General features: G+C 41.4%; 1 protein-coding gene across 6 annotated transcripts in view; it reads left to right on the top strand.

Annotated features, from left to right (window-relative positions):
• The window catches only part of LOC140191482 (phosphatidylinositol 5-phosphate 4-kinase type-2 beta-like), a 238,037-nt gene that overhangs the window by 191,544 nt on the left and 23,213 nt on the right, over positions 1–23,280 (top strand). For all 6 annotated transcript variants that reach the window (XM_072248931.1, XM_072248930.1, XM_072248933.1 and 3 more), the window contains 2 exons: positions 13,576–13,689; positions 20,417–20,672. In XM_072248931.1, the coding sequence (XP_072105032.1) occupies positions 13,576–13,689; positions 20,417–20,672 (370 nt within the window). The remainder of the gene's footprint in view (positions 1–13,575; positions 13,690–20,416; positions 20,673–23,280) is intronic.

Here is a 23,280-nt window from a genome sequence, read left to right as displayed (position 1 = left end):
TAAAGTCATATTACCGCAAATAAGATTAACAAATAATACAATGTGTATATTCCAAAAGATTGACACTTAGCATGAGGTGCATTTATGACAAAGTTAAAAAGTAAACAGTATAACGCTACTGATGCTTCATAAGTGATAAGACCTGTGTGGTGGCAGGGAACTCAGTAGTCTGGGGAACTACTTGGGCAGCCCTCACTTTGAGGTATAGCCACTGGTGGAAGAGTGGATTACTTCAATCCCTGTGTAGTATTTAGTTTTATGACAATAGGATAGTTGAAAAAAAAACAACAAAATTAGTACAATAGAACATAGAGCAGTACATTTATGCTTCTTATCATCTTGTACACCTCTATCAAGTCACCTTCAGCCTCCTCTTCTCCAAAGTTAAAAGCCCTAGCCCACTCAAACTATTGGCATAAGTCCACAAGACCATAAGACACAGGTGCAGAATTAGGCTATTCAACACATTGTCTGCGCTCTGCCATTACTGTTCCAGCTGCTACCATCCAGGAAACGGTACCGCAGCATAAAAGCCAGGACCAACAGGCTCCGGGACAGCTTCTTCCACCAGGCCATCAGACTGATTAATTCACACTGATACAATCATATTTCTATGCTATATTGACTGTTCTGTTGTACATACTATTTATTATAAATTACTATAAATTGCACATTGGACATTCAGACGGAGACGTAACATAAAGATTTTTACTCCTCGTGTATGTGAGGTCTCCTCCTTTATTCTCTCTCTGTATACCAGTGACTGTGTGACCACCCACAGCTTCAATCTGCTAATTAAATTTGCTGACATTACTACATTCATTGGCCTTATCCCAAATAATCTGGGGTTAAGAGGGTAAACAGCTTTAAGTTCCTTGGCATACACATCACTGAGGATCTCATGTGGTCTGTACATACCGGCTGTGTGGTGAAAAAGGCATAACAGCGCCTCTTTCAAGCAACACACATAAAAGTTGCTGGTGAACGCAGCAGGCCAGGCAGCATCTCTAGGAAGAGGTACAGTCGACGTTTCAGGCCGAGTCCCTTCGTCAGGAATAACTGAAGGAAGAGTGAGTAAGGGATTTGAAAGTTGGAGGGGGAGGGGGAGATCCAAAATGCAGAATTCCTGTTGTTAGCGCCTCTTTCACCTCAGACGGTTGAGGAAGTTTGGTGTGAGTCCCGAAATCCTCAGAACTTTCTACAGGGGCACAAATGAGAGCATCCTGACTGGCTGCATCACTGCCTGGAATGGGAACTGTAATTCCCTCAGTCACAGGACTCTGCAAAGAGTGGTACGGACAGCCCAGCACATCTGTGGATGTGAACTTCCTACTATTTAAGACATTTACAGAGACAGGTGCGTAAAAAGGGCCAGAAGGATGTATTGGGGACCCGAGTCACCCCAGCTGTTACCATCCAGGAAAGGGTACCGCAGCATAAAAGCCAGGACCAACAGGCTCCGGGACAGCTTCTTCCACCAGGCCATCAGACTGATTAATTCACACTGACACAATTGTATTTCTATACTATATTGACTGTCCTGTTGTACATACCATTTATTACAAATTGCTATAAATTGCATATTGCACATTCAGACGGAGATGTAACGTAAAGATTTTTCCTCCTCACGTATGTGAAAGATGTAAGAAATAAAGTCAAATCAATTCAATTTACTATCCCTCTCAACCCCATTCTCCTGCCTTCTCCCCATAACCTTTGACGCCCTGACTATTCAAGAACCTATCAACCTCCGTTTTAAATATACCCAAGGACTTGGCCTCCACAGCCGACTCTGGCAATGAATTACACAGATTCACCACACTCTGGCTAAAGAAATTCCTCCTTATCTCTGTTCTAAAGGGACGTCCTTGTATTCTGAAACTGTGTCATCTGGTCGTGGACTCTCCCATTATTGGAAACGTCCTCTTCTCATCCACTCTATCTAGGCCTTTCAATATTCAATAGGTTTAATTTCAATGAGATCCTCCCTCATTCTTCTAAACTCTGGAGAGTGCAGGCTTCAAACATTCCTCATACGTCAGCCCTTTCATTCCTGGGATCATTCTCATGAACCTCGTCCGAACCTTCTCTAATTCCAGCACAGTCCCAAAACTGCTCACAATACTGCAAATGTAGTCTGACCAATGTCTTATAGAGCCTCGGCTTTGCATTCTTGCTTTGATATTCTAGTCCTCTTGAAATGAATGGTAGCATTGCATTTGCCTCCCTCACCACAGACTCAACCTGCAAGTTAGCCCTTAGGGACGGCCAAGTTGCTTTGCTCCCTGTTTAGAAAACATTGTATGCCTTACTGCAGACAGCATCCTGGTTAAACTCCTGGTGAATTGAATGTTAATCTTGTAGTGCAACAACTTTAAAATATTGAGATTCAAAGCCATCATATTACAACATGTTGGCTCTCTGATGTGTTATCTTTGCTGTCTTGGGAAGATGCCCACAGGGAAGAACAAATACTTTCGCTGCTTCTAAGCACCTTCTTGAGATTAGAGAAAGAAGCCCAGAGGAGCTATCTCTGGTGCCAGTAGAACTTGGCTATGATAAACTAGGGAAACCAGGCATTGAGGAAAGTAATATTCATCTACATTAGTAGATGGCTGTAGGTACAGAATAACACCTCCTGAGACAATTGATGCAAGAACAAGATTTAACAGGACCTCATAAAGCCAATTTTAAACGTATTCATAATAAACCCACCTTAATCCCTATCCCTAGAGTGGCTGTGACAATATATCTAGAGATGTGTGCATAAGTTTTCAGAACATTTAACCTCAAGTGAATTTCATAGCTATGGATGTAATTATGGAATTTGTCTGTGCTGTTTCTTCAAAAACATCATTACATTAGAATGCATGTTATTTTAAACTGAATGCTATTGATCGATATTACCAGAAAGAATATAGTAATTAAAAGCTAATTCTATTACGTTCCTCTTTTACTGAGTAACTACAAACTCCTCTGGCAGGACAACATGCCTCGTTAATCTCATGATAGGAGGCTGAGAAAGCTCTTGTTTTCTTCACACTGAACAGTTAAAGGTTAGATTAGATTAGCATTATCTGTCACATATACAGCAAAATGCGTCATTTGCGTCAATGGCCAACACTGTCTGGGTATGTGCTGGGGAGCAGCCCACAAGTGTTGCCATACTTCCAGTAGCAACATAGCGTGCCCACAGTTTACTTACACTAAACCTTATGTCTTTGAAATGTGGGAGGAAACCAGAGCTCTTGGAGGAAACCCACACGGTCACGGGGAGAACATACAAACTCCTTACAGAGAGTGTCGGGAGCTGAATGCCAGTTGCTGGCATATAGAGCGTTATACTAGCCATGATGTGCAATAGTCCCTTTCAGAATGCTTAGCAGTGAAGTACTTTTGAACTGTAGCCACTTTTGTAATGTGCGTAGATCTGCAAATATTTTGTACACATCAAGCTCCCACAGGAAATAATGTGATTAAAAGTTGTGGATGAGAGGTCAGAACATCAGAGTTAACACATCTAAACATAGAATATACAACAGTACAACGCAGTGAAAGCCCTTCAACGGAGATCAATCTAAAGGCTGATTTATACTTGTACATACTAGCTTACGCCATAACGTACGCAAGTGGGCTACGCCATTGTGAGCATTTATACTTGTGTGTTGGTGTGTCTGCGTCGCTCTGCAATTCACCGCCAAAATGCTAGTTAGCAAAACTCAACACGAAGAGACTCAAACTTCAAACAATGGCGACTGAAACTGAAGGAGGATGAATTTTCTGTGCTTGTCCAGCCACTGAGAGACATGGACGAAGAAATACATTTCAAATGTTTTCAGATGTCGGCAGGTAGATTTGATGATTTGGTTCATCGTCTCCAACACATTTATTTCGCATCAGTGTAGGCACAGTATACTCAGAGACTGGCAATCACCATTCGAGTTTTAGCTTCAGGTGGAAGTCAACGGGCTGTAGCAACTAGCTGCAAACAGGCGTCAAGCACAGGGTCTTCCATAATTTCAGAGGTCTGTAAAGCTTTATGGGAAAGCATTGCAGCCAGAGTTCCTTCCCTGCCCTTCAGTCGCCCAACGGGAAACTATTGCAGCGTAGGAGGAAATGTGATGCTCCCGAGTGGACCAATCACAGTTGTTGTGGTCTGCGACGCCATAACACGTAGTTACGTTTTGGGAGAGGTGCGCGTTAGGCTACGGCGTAGGGTTCGGCATAGAGTACAGTGTAGGGTATGCTGCTACGCCGTACCTATGGCGTACATTTGACACACAAGTGTAAATCAGCCTTAACTCTTCCCTCCTTCATTGCCCTCGATTTTTCTATAATCCATGTGCCTATCTAAGAGTTTCCTAAATGTCCCTAATGTTTCTGCCTGGCATCCCTGGCAACGTGTTCCATGCACCCAGCACTCTCTGTGTGGGGGGAAAAAAACTGCCCCATATATACAAGATGCTGACCTGTTAGACATTATTTTAAAAATGAATCCTTTAGTGAAAGGTTTTATTGGGAAAATTTATAATTTACTATTACAACAGTACAATTATCCTTTACTTGAGATTAAGCAAGATTGGGAAAGAGAGTTTAACGTGACCTTGATAACAGAGGATTGGTTGTGAATTCTGAAGTTGGTTAACTCTTCTTCAATTTGTGCCAGTCACACTTTAATTCAATTTAAAATTGTACATCGTTACTATCTGACAAAGGAGAGACTGTCTAAAATGTTTCCTAATGTTGATAGTCAGTGTGATAGATGTAAAACTGAGACAGCTACATTGACACACATGTTTTGGCCGTGTTCTGTATTGAAACAGTTTTAGAAATCTATTTTCTCTACAATTTCTAAAGCTTTAAAATTAATTGACAACCTAATAAATTGATGGTTTTGTTCGATATAATCCCTCAATATATTCATGGTATTTCTATATCAGACCAACAGATTATTGCATTTGTTACATTATTGGCCAGAAGGACTATTTTATTGAAATGGAAGGATGCCCCTGCTCCCACTTTGATACAATGGTTCTCTCAGGTGATGTTATGTCTTAGTTGGGAGAAAATCAGAAGTTGAACTTTTGATCCTCGATTTGACTTTGAAAAAGGGTGGGGTTCTTTTGCCCGCTACTATTTGAGTTAATTAAGATGGTTCCCTTCTGATTTTTGTTTAAATGGATTTGAGTTGATGAATTGATGTTTTTCTTCTATGGAAGCTTGTATGGCGTATAGCTCCAGGGTTGTGTTCCCAATGGTTTTTTTTTGTTAGTAGGGTTTTTTTGTTTTAGTTAGTAGGGGTTCTTTTTTCCTTCTTTCTTTTTTTCAAAAAAATAGTTTTAACTTTTTGTTTTCTTATTATTGATATATTGTTTAGCTTTGTTAATCAGTTATTTGATAATTTAATTTCTCATTGTACATATTGACATGACTTGATTACTTTAATGTTTTTTATTGATCTTCAATAATAATTAATAAAAAAGAGTTTAAAATGAAAAAAACTACCTCTGACACCACTCCCCCATACTTGCCCCTAATCATCCTGAAATTATCTCTTCTCACCCTGAGAAGATGTTGCTGGCTGTCCACTCAATTTATGTCTTTTATCATTTTATACATCTCTGTCAAGTCACCTCAGGTCCTACTTCATGCAAAGAGAAAAGCCCTATAACTTTAAGGTGATTGTTGGAAAGTACAGGGGGAATGTTCTGTTTGCAAGGATAAGTACCAGGAGGGAGATCAGTGGAGAGGGACAAATGGACAAGCATAGGGAGTGATCTCTGCAGAAAGCACTTGACCCTGCGCCTCCTTCTTCACTACCATTCAGGACCCCAAACAGTCCTTTCAGGTGAGGCAACAATTCACCTGTGAGTCTTTTGGGGTCATCTACAGTATCCAGTGGTCCCCATGGGGCCTCCTGTGTATTGCTGAGACCTGGCATAGATTGGGAGACCGTTTCGTCCGCCAGAAAAAGCGGAATCTTCCAGTAGCCTCCCCATTTTAATTCCACTTCCCATTTCCACTCCGGTATGTCCATCCACAGCTGCCTCTACTATCGTGATGAGGCCACACTTACATTGAAGGAACGACACCTTGTATTCCGCCTGGGTAGGTTCCAACCGATGGCACGAACATCGATTTCTTTAATTTCTGGTAATGCCCCCCCCTTCACAATTCCCCATCCCCTTTTCCCTCTCTCACCTTATTTCCTTGCCTGCCCATCGCCTCCCTCTGGTGCTCCTCCCCCTTCCCTTTCTTCCATGGCCTTCTGTCCTCTCCTATCAGATTCTCCCTTCTCCAGCCCTGTATCTCTCTCACCAATCAACTTCCCAGCTCTTTACTTCATCCCTCCCCCTCCCGGTTTCACCTATCACCAGTTTAACGCAACGCGCGTGGCCGTTCCAAATGAATATCAATATGTGTAACTAGGGGTGCCGTGCATCAATCCGGATTTGATGGGGACAGCCGTGAAAGCACAGAGGAACATCCGGAGTAACTTCTGAAATGCCTGCTTCGCTGCCGCTGTTACTGTGCGATCAAGAATCTCCGGAGACGAAGGCCCCAAATCCTCGGCTTTGCGTATCGCCTGTTGCCAGGGCCGGGGTCGAAACGCTCGGCAGAGATGGTGCTCGGTACTTGGTGTCGAAGAGGTGGTCGGAGGCTTGGAGTTGTTTGGACGGACTCGGAGTCGGATTGTGGTCGGATGCTTCCAGGATGCTGCATCGGCAAATTGGCACTGGAGGTTTACCGTCTGAGTGAGATGATGGGACTTCCGAGAGACTCTGAGACTTTTACTGTGCCATGGTCTGTTCTTATCAAATTACGGTATTGCTTTGCACTGTTGTAACTATATGTTATAATTATGTGGTTTTTGTTAGTTTTTAAGTAAGTTTGTCATGTGTTTTCGTGATATCATTCTGGAAAAACATTTTATCATTTCTTAATGCATGCATTACTAAATGACAATAAAAGGGGACTGCGTGTTCTCATAATCATAATCAACTTGCATTTCTCTCTCCCCTCCCCCACCTTTTAAATCTACTCCTCATCTTTTTTGCTTCAGTCCTGCTGAAGGGTCTCGGCCTGAAACGTCGACTGTATTTCTTTCCAGAGATGCTGCCTGGCCTGCTGAGTTCCTTCAGCATTTTGTGTGTGTTGCTTGGATTTCCAGCATCCACAGATTTTTGCTTGTTTGAGACATAGGAACAGTATTCAGCCATTTGGCCTATCGAGTCTGCTCTGCCATTCTATCATGGCTGATTTATTATCCCTCTCAACTCCATTCTTCTGCCTTCTCATAACCTTTGATGCCCATACTAATCATGAAACTATTAACATCCAATTTAAGTACATACAATGACTTAGCATCCACAGCCATCTGTGACAATGAATTCCACAGATTCACCACCCTCTGGCTAAAGAAATTCCTCCTCATCTCTGCTCTAAAGGGACGCCTTTCTATTCTGAGGCTGTACCCTCTGATCCTAGATTCTCCCAATATTGGATATATCCTCTTCTGATCCACTCTTTTCGAGCCTTTCAGTATTCCATAGGTTTCAGTAAAACACCCAACCCCCCCTACTCCCAGTGAGTATAGGCCCAGAGCTCGTCATATGTTAACCCTTTCATGTGATCAAGTAATTTGTGCTCTAAGACATTTTGGCTTGGTTCAAAGGTGCTGGTGTAAATAGGTTTTGTTGGAACTCTACAGGTGGTAGACTTTGTAATGGACGTTTATCTTTGCTCTTTGTATCCTGATAATTTGTCATTTTTTTACATCGTTGCATCTTGCACAATGAATGGCTTTTTTATTTGAAGTGCATTGATCATTGTTTTATAGCAGGTCCATCTCTCAAATAACCATGAGATGAATGGGCTGTCGGTTTGATTTCAGCTGGTATTGGTTGTACCTGCTCGCTACATCAATCATCACTTCCACATTGTAATCTCAATACAGCGTGGCCCCAGTACATAAATTAAATAAACACCCTAATGGTAATTGAGTAATATACAGCATGTGTTATGCAGTGTAGTTAAGCATTGGCAACAGAGTTGCTTGATGGTTTAGAACACATTAACAGGCAATTGAAACTTCCTGAACTTTTTTTTCTTGGCTTTGAACTGAAAGAGTGATTGAGATTTATCACATGAGTATTGTTTGTATTACCAACCAACACAGCCAAGGATGTGCTAAGGGCAACCTGCAAATGTCACCACACATTCCAGAGGCGACATAGCATACCCATGATGCTCAACAGAATACAATACGCTACAAAACAACAATAACAAACCCAACCCCCTTTCTTCCCTCCAACCTCCTAAACTCATGGACAGTGTATTATCACTGACGTATGTCCTGAAATTTGTTGAGTCAATTTGCACAGGGATATTTAAAGAATATCCCTGTTGGCGCGTGGCCAAGTGGTTAAGGTGTTCATCTAGTGATTTGAAGGTCGCTAGTTCGAGCCTTGGCTTAAGCAGCGTGTGTGTCCTTGAGCAAGGCAGTTAACCACACATTGCTCTGCGATGACACCGGTGCCAAGCTGTATGGGTCCTAATGCCCTTCCCTTGGACAACATTGGTGTCGTGGAGAGGGGAGACTTGCAGCATGGGCAACTACTGGTCTTCCATACAACCTTGCCAAGGCCTGCGCCCTGGAAACTTTCCAAGGCACAAATCCATGGTCTCATGAGACTAAAGGATGCCTATAAAAAATTTAAAGAAAATAATGTAACTGTATTACATGAGTATGTAAGTTATCTAAGCAGCAAGGAACAGGAGGACATGATGTTGAGATGAAGGAAAGGTTAGAAGATACCAGAATTAAGCTTAAACATCAGTATACAAGTTCAAGATTATTATCACCTGACTGTACATTTATACAACCAAACGAAGCAATGTTCCTGCTGACCACGGTGCACCCACAAAATATATATCACACACAGCACATTGAAAGAAATTACCACAAATAAGTTAATATAATTCATTATGCATGTGACGTGCACAGCACAGGTAAACAGTAAACAGCTCACCCTCCTGGTGACCTGACTTCAGTGATGGTAAGGTATTCATTAGTCTTAAGGCCTGAGGGAAAAAGTTGTTACCCAGTCTGGCAGTTCTAGTCCTGATGCTTCTGTACCTCCTTCCTGATGGTAGTGGGTCAGAGAGAATGTTGGATAGATGTTTGGGATCCTCAACAATGCTTTAAGCCCTTCATTTGCAACACTTCCAGTATGTTACGAATAGGGAAGAGGAAATCACTGGTGATCATCTCAGCATTTTAATGTGTTTGATTGATTAAGATGAATATCAATACAATCATACAATAAATTCAATATAATTAATATAAGAAAACAAACTATTTGCATTTGTAAATGACTTTTATGTCATTGTAGGGGATTCCAAAGCACTTTGCAATAAAATGATTTTGCAGTGTAATCCTTGCTGTTTCATAAAATCCATGATAGCACAGTTTGCACAGAGCAAGCTTCCACAAGCAGTAGTGTGATAATGAACTAATACTCCAGTTGTGACACTAAGAATTGATGGTGAGACTACTGTGGATATTCCCTGACTTTTCTTCAGATCAGAATTGTTACGGCTATGACTTCCCTCAGGTTTTGAATCTTATTATATGACAACTAAATGTAAATCAAAGTAAGGAAACGGCTGAGTTTTAATGAGCAGTTTTGAGCCCCTTACCTAAGGAAAGGTTTGGAGATTTGTATTGGAGCATTGGAGATGGTCCATAGGAGGTTCACAAGAATGATCCCGGGAAGGAAAAGGTCAATATATGAGGAGTGTTTGATGGCTCTGCACCTGTACTTGCTGGAGTTTAGAAGAATGAAGGGGTATCTTACTGAAACCTCTTGAATTTTGAAAGGGCTAGACAGAGTGGATGTGGAGAGAATATTTCCAATAGTGGGAGAGTCTAGGACCAAAGGGCACAGGCTCAGAATGCAAGGATGTTCCTTTAGAACAAAGACGAGGAGGAATTTCTTTAGACAGAATGTAGTGACTGTGGAATTCATTGCCACGGATAGCAGCTGTGGAGGCCAAGTCACTGAGTGTATCTGAGTGTTGATAGGTTCTTGATTAGTCAAGGCGTCAAAGTTTTACGGAAAGACGGCAGGAGAATGGGGTTAATCAATCAGCCGTAATGGAATGTGGATGAGACTTGATGGGCTGAATGGCCTAATTCTGCTCCTATGTCTTATGGTCTTTAAATTCACCTCCCCCCACCCCCAACCTGGTGCCATGACTGAATTAAATCTCAGAGTTTCAAATTCAAATGGCAAATGCTCCGTGGGCTCATGATCAAATGTTACAAGTTACATTTCTGATTAGTAAACAATTAATGAAACATGCCTGTTGTCACTGTGATGTCATTCCTGACGTGCATGATCCACACATGAAGTTTCGTGTTTGTGTGCCTTGATCAGTAAAGATATGCTTTTAGTCACATGAACATCGAAACATACAGTGAAATGCATTGTTTGTGTCAAATCAAATCAGCGAGGATTGTGCTGGGGGCTTCTGGTGCCAGCATAGCACGCTTATATCTCACTAACTCTAACCATACATCTTCGGAAAGTGGGAGGAAACCAGAGCTCTTGGAGTAAACCCACACAGTCACAGAGAATGTACAAGCTCCTTACAGACAGTGACAGGAATTGAACGCAGATCTTACAGCTGACATTGTAATAGTGCCACGCTAGAGGTAAAACAAAATGTACGAGTCTTTGATCATTGTGAATGTTGGTGATAGATGCTTAGTTAAGATTTGCTATTGTGTAGCTATTTTAACTGTATACTCTGAAAACACCATTCACATGCACCACTGGCTAGGAGCAATTTAGTAGACAACTACCATAATGGATACATATCATACTGTTGGATTCTAATGTTTTTAATCCAAGGTTCTTTTGGAACTCAGGAAAGAGGCACAAGACTTGTTTCACAATCATTTTATTAAGTGTTAATAAAACGGAAAAAATTAAGTGTGGACAGTAATGGGAGCAAATGCTAGCAGCAGAAGGGAAAGAAGAAGCAAAAGCTGGCAGCATCTTGTGGTCAGCTCTGTTTATACCCATAAATAAGAAATATTTCATTCAAGTCGTAGATAAGAGTTAACCAATCATATAGCTCCTATTCAAATAATACAACACCAAAGAAGCATACAGAATCATACAAACGTCGTCACTAGGGGACACATTGAACAATTGCATAGACAAACTGTGGCCATTAGGAAACATACTAAACAGTTACATAATACATACATACACACAAAGGTTCATTTATTATCAAAGTATATAACTCTGAAATTCTTCTTCTCCAGATAGCCTCGAAACCAAGAAAGGAAAGAAAGGCAGCACAAACATCAACCCCCAAATCCCTCCTCTCCGCACAAAAAACAAACAAAAACAGAACGGGCACATCAACCCCCAAATCCTCCTCACCCAAAAAAATGAGAAAGATCAGGCGAAAAAAGCAGAATATAAAAAACTATAGGACTGAAAAATAGTCTATAGTCCAAGTTCATATCCAAAATGTAGAAAACCTGAGTAACGTTCTCCAGGCACTATGGCAGGCTTTTCCCTCTGCGGCAGCAGAGCGATCCCACCAATGATCAAAAGACAGTCTCCCCTCTCCAGCAGCAGAGTGATCCCTCCAGTGATCAAAAGGCAGTCTCCGCTGTCCAGCGGCAAAGTGATCTCCCCAGCGATCAAAAGGCAGGCAGCTAGTGATCACCTTCCACATTGGCCTCCATGTTTCAATCTCGCTTGTTGCTTTAATGGCCGAACAATGGAAGCTTTAATTGGCAAAATGGAGTTGAACACAGGCTCACGCCCCACAACCGTTCCGCAGTCTTTTCACCACGAGGTTTGTGCACGCTACCTTTATCTCCCAGAATCCTCTCGGAGACTGTACTGTACTGAAACACCCAAATGATCTCCAAACTGCAAATCCTGGGCTCCAACAGTTCCAGAATCATATTTAAGATGAAAAACAAATGTTAAAGACATAAAAGAAATGAAATATATGGTTTCATGATCTATCCATAAGATGTTGACTGAAGGAGCGTTGTAGGCAGGCACCATCTTGACTGGAAGATGTACATATAAAATACTAGCAGGCTTAAATTGTTAAACTGCAAAGATAATGACAATTAAACAGTGTAGTACAACAGTATCAACACCTTGCCATAAAGGGTTACAGATACAAAGTCATCATTTAACCAGGGTAGTACAGGGCTGTCAGTTCCCCTGATGCAATAGGCAATTATAAGTCAGCAGGTTTGAGCTGATAGACGAGTATACAGTCAATGAAACATTGTTCCCTCTGCTCTAAGTGCAGACAATATCTCAGTTGTAAATGGTTGAATAATCTTCCTGATGGGGAAGGGGTGGGAATGATGTAGTATAGAGCTTTTATTTTAAGAACGTCTTTTAAAAAAATGCAAAGGATCATGGCACAGTGATGGTTCAGTTGAATCAAGCTAACAATAGTCAAGGCTGTCAGAATCCAGAACTAAATATGCCAGAAGTATTATGATGCATCTTGTGCTTGGCTTTCCAAATAGTTAGATTTGTGAAAAAGTGGAATAAGTGTATGTAATTTAAGTTTCCATTTATAATTACAAAACTCTTCTAAGCTCAGGGAGATTCTGTATTCAGACATTTGAATGGCATCTTTGCAAGATTGTGAAGAGGTTGCGGTTTTCTGTTGATCGCTATTTATTCAACTATAAATTTGAAATAATAGTCTTATGATAGAATATAGAGCATAGAACACTGCAGCACAATGCAGACCCTTCAGCCCTCGATGTCATTCCGACCTTTTAACCCAGACCTTAAATCAATCTATCCCTTCCTTCCATTTTCTTTCATCCATTTTCCTATCTAAGAGTTGCTTAAATGCCCCGAGTATATCTGTCTCTGCCACCCCCTGGCAGTGTATTCCGTGGACCCACCACTCTCTGTGTAAAATGGTACTTTGCTGAAACCAATACCTTTAATCATGCAGACAAACCTGCACCTGTTGCATTGGAGTCTGTCTGACCTTGGGTGGTGGTTGACTCTTGATGCTATATCTGTAGGGTATATATAAGGAACCCATAGGAAGGAAAGTTATTAGTACAGAAAATATCTTTTGTCTCAGAGTCATAGAGCACTACAGTACCAAAACAGGCCCTTCAAGCATCCTTTTAAGGTGAGCGGAGGACCTATAGAGGGGATGTCAAGGGTAGGATTTTCCACACAGAGTGTTTTAAGTGTATGGAACACACTGTCAGGGGTGGTGGTAAGGCAGATACATTAGGGACATTTAAGAGACTCATAGGTAAGCATGTGGATGAAAGAAAAATGGAGGATTATGGGTTATGTAGGTGGGAAGGGTTAAGTTGATCATGGAATACGTTTATATATTTGGGAATAAAGGTATCTCTGCCTTATTTCCCATATGTTGCAAGCAAATTTTATTTTAATATAGTTATTTTTAATAAATTACATATTTGGATCAAACCATCATGTAACTTGCATTATGTGTAAGTGTGTTTGATATCTTTTGTTTCAGGCCAAAGAGCTGCCAACGCTAAAAGACAATGACTTTCTAAATGAAGGGCAAAGAATTCAAATAGGGGATGAAAATAAAAAGATGTTTCTGGACAAACTTAAGCGTGATGTTGAGGTGAGTAATGATGATGACAGTTGCAGAGTGGAAACTGCTGAATTATGCTGCATGAGAAAGATCTCTGAGTCGGAATTATGCTTGGTCAGATGGGACCTGAAGCTGGATGGTGCTTCTCTCCTGTCAGTGTTCCATGTGGAATACTTGACTCCTGCTTGATGCCTTTGTGTTTGGATCTCAAGAATTTACTCCTTGTTCCTTTCAATGATTTTGCAGCTCCTCCTATTCACCTATGCCTCTTACATTCTTTAAACGGTAACCTGTGCCTAACATCTTCTGCCAGCCCATAGAGCAGCAGAATGAATTAATCACAATGTTTTAAAGCTGAGCTTGCAGGCAGAATAGTCTGGTCTCTCCATGTACCCCACGATTAAGAAGTCATTAATGCTGGGATATTTCTGAATGGGACACTCAAAGCTTTGCTTATCCCTTTGCCTCCTCAGATCCCACCTGATAGAATGTGTTACTCTAGCAGCTGTTCTTTTTTATGATGTGACGTGGAGCAAAAGGAGAATATGTGTTTTTTATTGAAAAGCTGTGATCTGCTTGAGTATGAGAATGGACTTGAGAAACTGACACTCTCCTGTAACCACATTACTGACTAGAAGCTCTGACTGAGACAGTCATATTGGCTCATGTTAAATTATGAGACATACAGAGGAGCACAATTAGACAAATTGGCCCATCAAATCTGCTCTGCCATTCAGTCATCTCTGATTTATGTTCTCTCTCAATCCCATTCTCCTGTGACCTTTGACATCCTTAATAACAAGAACCTATCAACCTCCTCCAATGACTTGGCCTCCACAGCCACCCGTAGCAATGAGTTCCACAGATTCACCACCCTCTGGCTAAGAAATTCCTCCTCATTACTGTTCTAAAGGGAAATCCTTGATGATGAGAGGCATTGATCATGTGGATAGTCAGAGGTTTTTTTCCCAGGGCTGAAATGGCTAACACAAGAGGACACAGTTTTAAGATGCTTGGAAGTAGGTACAGAGGAGATGTCAGGGTAAGTTTTTTATGCAGAGAGTGGTGAGTGCGTGGAATGGGCTGCCGGCGACGGTGGTGGAGGCGGATACAATAGGGTCTTTTAAGAGACTCCTGGATAGGTACATGGAGCTTAGAAAAATGGAGGGCTATAGGTAATCCTAGGTAATTTCTAAAATAAGTACATGTTCAGCACAGCATTGTGGGCGAAAGGGCCTGTATTGTGCTGTAGGTTTTCTGTGTTTCTATCCCTCTATTCTAAGGCTGTGCCCTCTGGTCCTAAATTCTTCCACTATTGGAAACATTCTCTTCACGTCCAGTCTATGAAGGCCTTTCAATATTCAACAGCCTCCCGTTCTTCTAAACTCCAGTGAGTACAGACCCAGAGCTCTTCATACATTAACCCTTACATTCCTGGGACCATTCTTGTGAACCGCCATTGGACCCTCTCCAATTTCAGCACATCCTTCAATAAAGGGTCCAAAACTGCTCACAATACTCCAAGTGTGGTCTGATCGCGTATTTTGGGAAGAATCATCCTCACTGAGAAAATAATGGCACTTTGATTTATAACTTTTGGGCAGCATGGTGGCAGAGTGGTTAGTGCAATTGCTTTACAATGCCAGTGAACACAAAATGAGGTTTGACTCCCGTCACTGTCTGTTAGGAGTTTGTATGTTCTCCCTGGGAACCACATGATATTCCTCAAGATGCTCATATTTCTTCCCACATTCGGGTTAATGAGTTGTGGTTATGCTATGCTGGCGCCCAAAGTGTGGCGACACTTGCAGTCTGTCCCCAGCACATTGTCACAATGTGTTGGTTGTTGATGCAAAACAACACATTTCACTGTGTGTTTCAATGTACACGTAGCAAATAAAACTAATCCTTATCTTTGCGACAGCACAGTATCATAGCAGTTAGCATACCACCATTATAGTGTCAGCAACCTGGGTTCAAATCCTGCCACTGTCTGTAAGGAGTTTGTACGTTCTCTCCGTGACCACATGGGTTTCCTCCCATATTCCTAGGATGCACAGGTTAGTTGGTGCATTGATCACATAGGTGTAATTGGGCAGTATGGGCTCATGGCCCAGATCTCTAAATAAAATGATATGGTTGAAGTTCATTGCAGTGATGCTCAGCTTTGCAGTTCAATTGAATGGATCTTGGATTTGGGACTGCTTGTGAACTAATACAATTCTGGCTTCTTCCCTTCCTAGTCCTCATGAAGGGTCTTAGTCCAAAATATCCTCTCCATAGATGCTGCCTGACTTGCTGAGTTCCTCTAACATTTTGTGTGTCTTCCTCTGATTTCCAGCATCCACAGAATCTCTTATGTTAAAGCTTAAACCGTGGTCTAATCAACGCTTGAATTAATCTCGCACTTAATGAATCCAGATGGAGCATAAAGTGTTTTGCTTTTTTTTCAGACAGCACTTTTAAGTTTATCCTGGAAAATGCTGGATTTGAATCATTGTACTGTTTTCAGTGAAGAATAAATAATATATCAAATTCACATTTACAATTGGTTGTACATATGTACTGTAAGATGTGGATTTCAGTTCTATTTCCTTTAACATATCATCCAGGTGGTCTTATTTAAAGAATGAATTAAACTCAGACACAACACGTGGTTCCAAGGGACGCTGGATAACTATTCATTAGAATATAAAATGCCACTGATCTGAGTTTATTTTGAGGGTAAAACTAATAACTCATAGTATAATTATGAGTCCTCATGAAGAGTCTTGGCCTGAAACATTGACTGTTTATTCCTCTTCATAGATGCTGCCTGACCTGCTGAGTTCCTTCAGTATTTTGTGTGTGTTACTCTGGTGAACCAGTAGTTTTTCTATTTCATTTTATTAATGGTGTCTACTGACAGAAGGGTGCAGCGCTATGTTCCCTCTAAAGGCTGATTTATACTTCTGCGTCAAGTTGACGCCGTAGGTACGGCATAGCCGCGAACCCTATGCAGTGCCTACGCAGATCCCTACGCCGTAGCCTGACGAGCTTCTCTCCCAAAATGTAACTACGCATCACGGCGACGCAGACCGCAACAACTGTGATTGGTCCGCTTGGTAGCATCGCATTTCCTCCTACGCTGCATTGGGCGACTGAAGGGCAGGGAAGGAACTCTGGCTGCAATGCTTTCCATAAAGCTTTACAGACCTCCAAAATTATGGAGGACACATTTCGCTTTTATGAAAAAAGACGCTCGCTTCTAGTTTGCCCCGAGAAAGACTACCATGACCATGAGGCCTTGCACGGGCAGGTGTGTGCGCATGCGTGACGTGCGCAAGTTGCAGAGCGACGCAAACACACCAATGCACAAGTATAAATGCTCACAATGCGCGTAGGCCACTTGCGTAGGTTACGGTGTTGAGTTGACGCAGAAGTATAAATCAGCCTTAAGCTGTGCACATGTGCGCTCAAAAGGTTAGTTATCTAAAATAATGTAATTAATAATTATACTTATTGAAAATAATCTTTTAGCTAACTGTTTCTGTTAACTAGTTAGTCGGTTTTTCAAATACCACAATGCATGTCACTAATTTATGTCACCTCACCTTTCCTGTTCCGGTTTGTACAGCTGCATCATGGCGGCAGCCATCTTTGGCGGACAGTGTTCATATCGTAAAGTTTACAAAGATCTGTTTCAAATCCTGTAGATAGCTTACTAAGTTTTTATTGAAAAAGATCAGTCAAATGACCCTGTGGCTAAATACTGTCACAAGAAATTGATAAACATCACATATAAAGTAGCTTTACAGGTTTTGAGTGATGTCTTTCATGAACTGTCTGCACTGTGCAAGGTTCTGCAAAAGAGTAGCCTGACACCGATTGATTCACTTCATTTTGCGCGAGGCAAAATTAACAAGATAAGAAAGCAGTATCTGGGAGGCAATGTTTCGTGGAGTGACAAAGTTAAAGTTTTGCTAAGCCAACAACATGAAGAAAACATCACAGTAGATACAAGTTTGCTGTTGACTTTTATAAATAGTCTTTGTGTTCATTTAGAAGAAAGGTTTTCTGAAGCTGAGATACAAGAATGGTCAGCTTTTGATTTCTCTGCAATTGCAGATTATGACTTCACATTTGGCGATGAACAAGTTAATGCCTTATGTCTAAAATATCATGATTTTCTAGCTGAAGATACTGTAATAGTTAGACAGTTTAATGATTTCAAATTTTCCGTGCAAGAAAAAATTAAATCCAAACCGATTTCAAACTTTGCTCAAATGGTGGCATTTGTACTTCAAAATGAACAGTTTTGCGACCTTGCACAGTTGATGGACATTGGGGGAACCTTTCTTGTGTCTACTGCGGACTGTGAGCGAGGTTTTAGCCTAATGAATCAACTTAAAAGCAAGCTGAGAAACCGTTTAGGATCTGGATCTGTTAATGAGAATCAAAAGCTATCAATTGGATGGAAGTTCTATAGAGTTTACAAAGAATGGGTAAATGCCAAAGACAGGAGAGGGAAAAATAACTGAATGACTTAAATATGTATGTTATTTTGTTGTTATTCTGTGCAGTTTTATGTCAAATATTTTGTAAACCTACATAAACTGTGCCATGTGTGCATTCAGTGCGCACATACTATTGTCACAGGGAAAAATTTGCACAACATAAGATTTTTGCGCACACTGACCACTGAAAATTAGAGGGAACATTGGGGCAGTGGTGTGATCGGAAGATTTGCCACAGTTCATCAGCAATATTTTAGACGTTCCAAACACAAACCCCTTGAACACCCATAATCACAAGTAATTCTACAGATACTAGAAATCCAGAGTAACACACAAGATGTTGGAGGAATTCAGTAGGTCAGGCAGCATCTTTGGAAAGGAATAAATAGTTGACATTCGGGCTAAGACCTTTCATTGGGACGAACACCAAAGTAGTTTGATCCCCAGATGTAGCCAAGTGTGTGGAATCAGTTTTACACACAACATTTACGTAAAGACAGCCGATGTGTGTTAGTGAGGTGTTTGGAGCACTAAATTTACTGTGTGTTTAACGTAGACAGAATATAATAGAGGTAATAGAATAGTACAGCACAGTACAAGCCATTCGGCCCACAATGTTGTGCCGACCCTCAAACCCTGCCTCCCATCTAAGCCCCCACCTTAGATTCCTCCATATACCTGTCTAGTAGTCTCTTAAACTTCACTAGTGTATCTGCCTCCACCACTGACTCAGGCAGTGTATTCCACGCACCAACCACTCTCTGAGTAAAGAACCTTCCTCTAATATCCCCCTTGAACTTCCTACCCCTTACCTTAAAGCCATGTCCTCTTGTATTGAGCAGTGGTGCCCTGGGGAAGAGGCGCTGGTTATCCACTCTATCTATTCCTCTTACTATCTTGTACACCTCTATCATGTCTCTTCTCATCCTCCTTCTCTCCAAAGAGTAAAGCCCTAGCTCCCTTGATCTCCGATCATAATGCATACTTTCTAACCCAGGTAGCATCCTGGTAAATCTCCTCTGTACCCTTTCCAATGCTTCCACATCCTTCCTATAGTGAGGTGACCAGAACTGGACACAGTACTCCACGTGTGGCCTAACCAGAGTTTTATAGAGCTGCATCATTACATCGTGACTCTTAAACTCTATCCCTCGACTTATGAAAGCTAACATTCCATAAGCTTTCTTAACTACCCTATCCACCTGTGAGGCAACTTTCAGGGATCTGTGGACATGTACCCCGAGATCCCTCTGCTCCTCCACACTACCAAGTATCCTGCCATTTACTTTGTACTCTGCCTTGGAGTTTGTCCTTCCAAAGTGTACCACCTCACACTTCTCCGGGTTGAACTCCATCTGCCACCTCTCAGCCCACTTCTGCATCCTATCGATGTCTCTCTGCAATCTTTGACAATCATCTATCTACACTATCTACAACACACCAACCTTTGTGTCGTCTGCAAACTTGCCAACCCACCCTTCTACCCCCACATCCAGGTCGTTAATAAAAATCACGAAAAGTAGAGGTCCCAGAACAGATCCTTGTGGGACACCACTAGTCACAATCCTCCAATCTGAATGTACTCCCTCCACCACCACCCTCTGCCTTCTGCAGGCAAGCCAGTTCTGAATCCACCTGGCCAAACTTCCCTGGATCCCATGCCTTCTAACTTTCTGAATAAGCCTACCGTGTGGAACCTATATGGTATAGATATTGGGAGCCTTTCAGAAGATACACTCCCAGGAATGACTGAAACACTCCACCTGGGACATACTGAGCAACACACTCAAACTGCTGGAGGAGCTCAGGAAGTCAGCCAGCAATTATGGTGGGGAATAAATAGTTGACGTTTCAGGCCGAGACCCTTCATGAGGACTGGAAAGGAAGGAAGCAGGAGCCAGAGTAAGAAGGTGGGGAGAGGGAAAGGTGAATGCAGTTAAGCTGGCAGGTGAGACCATGTAAGGGGGAAGGTGAATACAATTAATTTAGTTTAAAAAATCCTCTTGGTTGTCCCAAATGCACTTATAATCAATGAACTGGTTTGAAGTGACAAAGTTTAAATGTAGACATTCGGGATATTTTGGTTATGTGGCTATCTAAACTACATACTTTTCTCAGTCACAACCACAACTGTAGTTCAGCAGATCAACACAAACAAAATGCTGGAGGAAAGTAAACAGTCAACATTTCAGGCTGAGACCCCTCATCGGGACGTATTTTTATTTAAACAGCTTCACTTTACAAAATTTATTTTTAAACAGTTTTTAGCACAGTTGAAGATCATGGATTACAGCCTGTTAGTTGGTATCCATGACGTAGATCGTGCCGAGCAAGAAGAGGTCGAAGTGGAGGAGAAAGGCGAGGAGGAAGATTGTGAAAACGATGGAATGAGCCATCCTGTTGGTTCATATGGAACTCCGCCGGATAGCCCTGGAAATATGTTGAGCTTCCCACGAATCTTTGGACCAGGGGAGTTTGACCCAACCGTGGACGTGTATGCTATAAAGAGCCATGACAGTAAGCATACAAGTTGCCTCTTTGAAAGATATTTTGATTTTTAAGTATTTTGTTGTAAGGTATTTCCATCTGTTCCTATTTAAGATTATTGTTAGGGGTATCATCACGAGAGGGAGGCAGTGGTTCAGAAAACCCAGAAATCAGTATCAAGTTTACTATCATTGTAAAATTTGCGTTCCATGGCAGCAGTACATTACAATACATAAAATATACTATAAATTACAATAAAAACTATATATATATATATAAATAATTATATATATGTGTGTGTGTGTGTATATATATATATATATATATATATATATATATATATATATATATAAAAATAAGTAGTGCAAGAAAAGAAGACAAAAATAGTGAGATAGGATTTATCTTCCACAGGTCATCTTCCGCCAGGGCATGTTTTTGGCTGAGGGGTCCATAATGAATTAAACAGTTTTGCACAAGTACTTTTTTTTCTCCCCTCTCTCCCCCCTTTCCCCACCCCTCTCCCCCCCCTCCCCCCTCTCCTCACCCCCCACCCCCTCTCCCTCCTCTCCCCACCTCTCCCCCCTCTCTCTCCCCCTCTCTCTCCCCCTCTCTCCCCCCTCCCCCCTCCCCCTCCTCTCTCCCCCCTCTCTCCCTCTCTTCCACCCCCCACAAGTGTATCTACATATTTTGATTTCAGTTTGTTTCTTTTTTCTCTCCAATTTCTAAATTAATAGTTACTTTGACAGATCTGATTTGGGTCCTGTCACAGACATTCTCTTTGTTCTTTTCTCCTTACCTCTGTAACTTAAAAAATAGTTGTTTTCACACTTCTTCAGTTTTGGCAGAGGGTCCTTGACCTGAAACATTGACTGTTTCCCTCCCCAAGGGTGCTACCTGCCTTGCTGAGTACCTCAAACAATTTCCTTTTGATGTGATCAAACCAATTGGAGAAATGCATAGCTGAACACCTCTGTCCTGTCCACTAAGGGAGATCCTGAACTCACAGTCTCCTGTCATGTTTAATTCTATCCCACTATGACATCTCTGAATTTGACCTCCCCCAGTGCTTCAATGATCCCCTAAGTACATTTTACAAACAGCTCCTCATCGTCCATCAGGACATGTTACTGCTTTGAGGGGTCCATAATAAATTAAGCAGTTCTGGATAACTTTTTCTCCACAGATAGAACATAGAACATTACATCACATTACAGGCCCTTTGGCCCACAATGTCATGCTAACTTCTTATCGTGTTCTAAGATTGATCTAACCCTTCCCTTCCACATAGCCCTCCGTTTTCCTGTCATCCATGTGCTTATATAAGAGTTTCTTAAATGTTCCCGCCTCTACACTGCCACTGCTGGCAGAGCATACCACAGACCCACCACTCCATGTAAAAAAAATTCCGACATCTCCCCCCTGCACTTTCAATAATCACCTTAAAATTATGCCGCCTAATATTAGCCATTTTTGTCTTGGGAAAAAGGCTCTGGCTGTCCACTCTATCTATGCCTCTTATCGCCTTGTATACCTCCGTCAAGTTGCCTCTTACCCTCCTTCACTCCAAAGAAAAAAGCCCTAGCTCACGCAACCTATCCTCAATCTATGTATCTGTACATTGTGATTTCAGTTTATTTATTTTTTCTGAATTAAGTTACTTTGACAGATTTGGTTTGCTTCCTATTACAGGCATTCCCTTTGTTCTTTCCACTCTCTCTATCTCTGCAACTTAAAAGATAGTTGATATTTTTTTGCTTTTCCAGTTCTGGTAGAGGGTCCTTGACTGTTTCTCTCCTGATGGATGCTGCCTGACCTGAGTACTTAAAGCAATTTCTTTTTAAATTTTGAATATCCATATCTATTGATTTCTTACCCCCTGCCCCAACTTCCAGTTTGAAAAAGATCACTTAATCTAATATCACACACAAAATGCTGAGGAACTCAGCAGGTCAGGCAGCATTTTGTGTGTGTTACTCTGGATTTCCAGCATCTTTGCAATCTTATGTTTATGACTTGTGCCTAATCTAATATTTCCCTTTGTGACTTGTTCCTAAATATTATTTGATTGTGATTCCATGAGCAGGGTGCTAATTTAATACATATGGGATCTGATTCTGAGTGGGCATCTGAGAAAGGGAGCCCCTTGTTCTAGTTCTGATCATCCAGAATTTTGCACTTTTGAGCTGCCACAGTTTATCATCATGTGGTAAAAGTGCTAAATGAAGATTATTGCTTCCAGCTGCACATTGTTTTTATTGACTTGTGCATCGATATTACACTGGGCAAGTAAAGTGCATGGATAGATCTAATGGAAATTGTTGCTCATCTTCGTCTTTTTCCCCTTGTAACATCAGGAGTCACTGTGGGATGTCAAGTAGGAGGTATTGGTCAGAGATGTCTGTTTGATGTTCAGTATTGGAGCCTTTTGAATGGTTTCTAAAATGTCACTGGCTTCAGAATCTAACTCGGTCTTTGATGGGGCACCAAAGGGGCAGCAAGGAAGTGACATTTCGGAGATTCATGACCAACAGGTTTCAACAATTTTCACTGCTATTATTGCCAAATTCTTAAAATATACCTAATCCTAATTAATGTGATTGTCAGAGTACAAAGGTACAACAGATTAACCAGCACATAA

Source organism: Mobula birostris, chromosome X, assembly GCF_030028105.1.
Source record: "Mobula birostris isolate sMobBir1 chromosome X, sMobBir1.hap1, whole genome shotgun sequence".
Lineage (NCBI taxonomy): Eukaryota > Metazoa > Chordata > Chondrichthyes > Myliobatiformes > Myliobatidae > Mobula > Mobula birostris.
The sequence above is the reverse complement of the archived record's forward strand: the minus strand, read 5'-3'. Positions and strand labels throughout refer to the sequence as shown.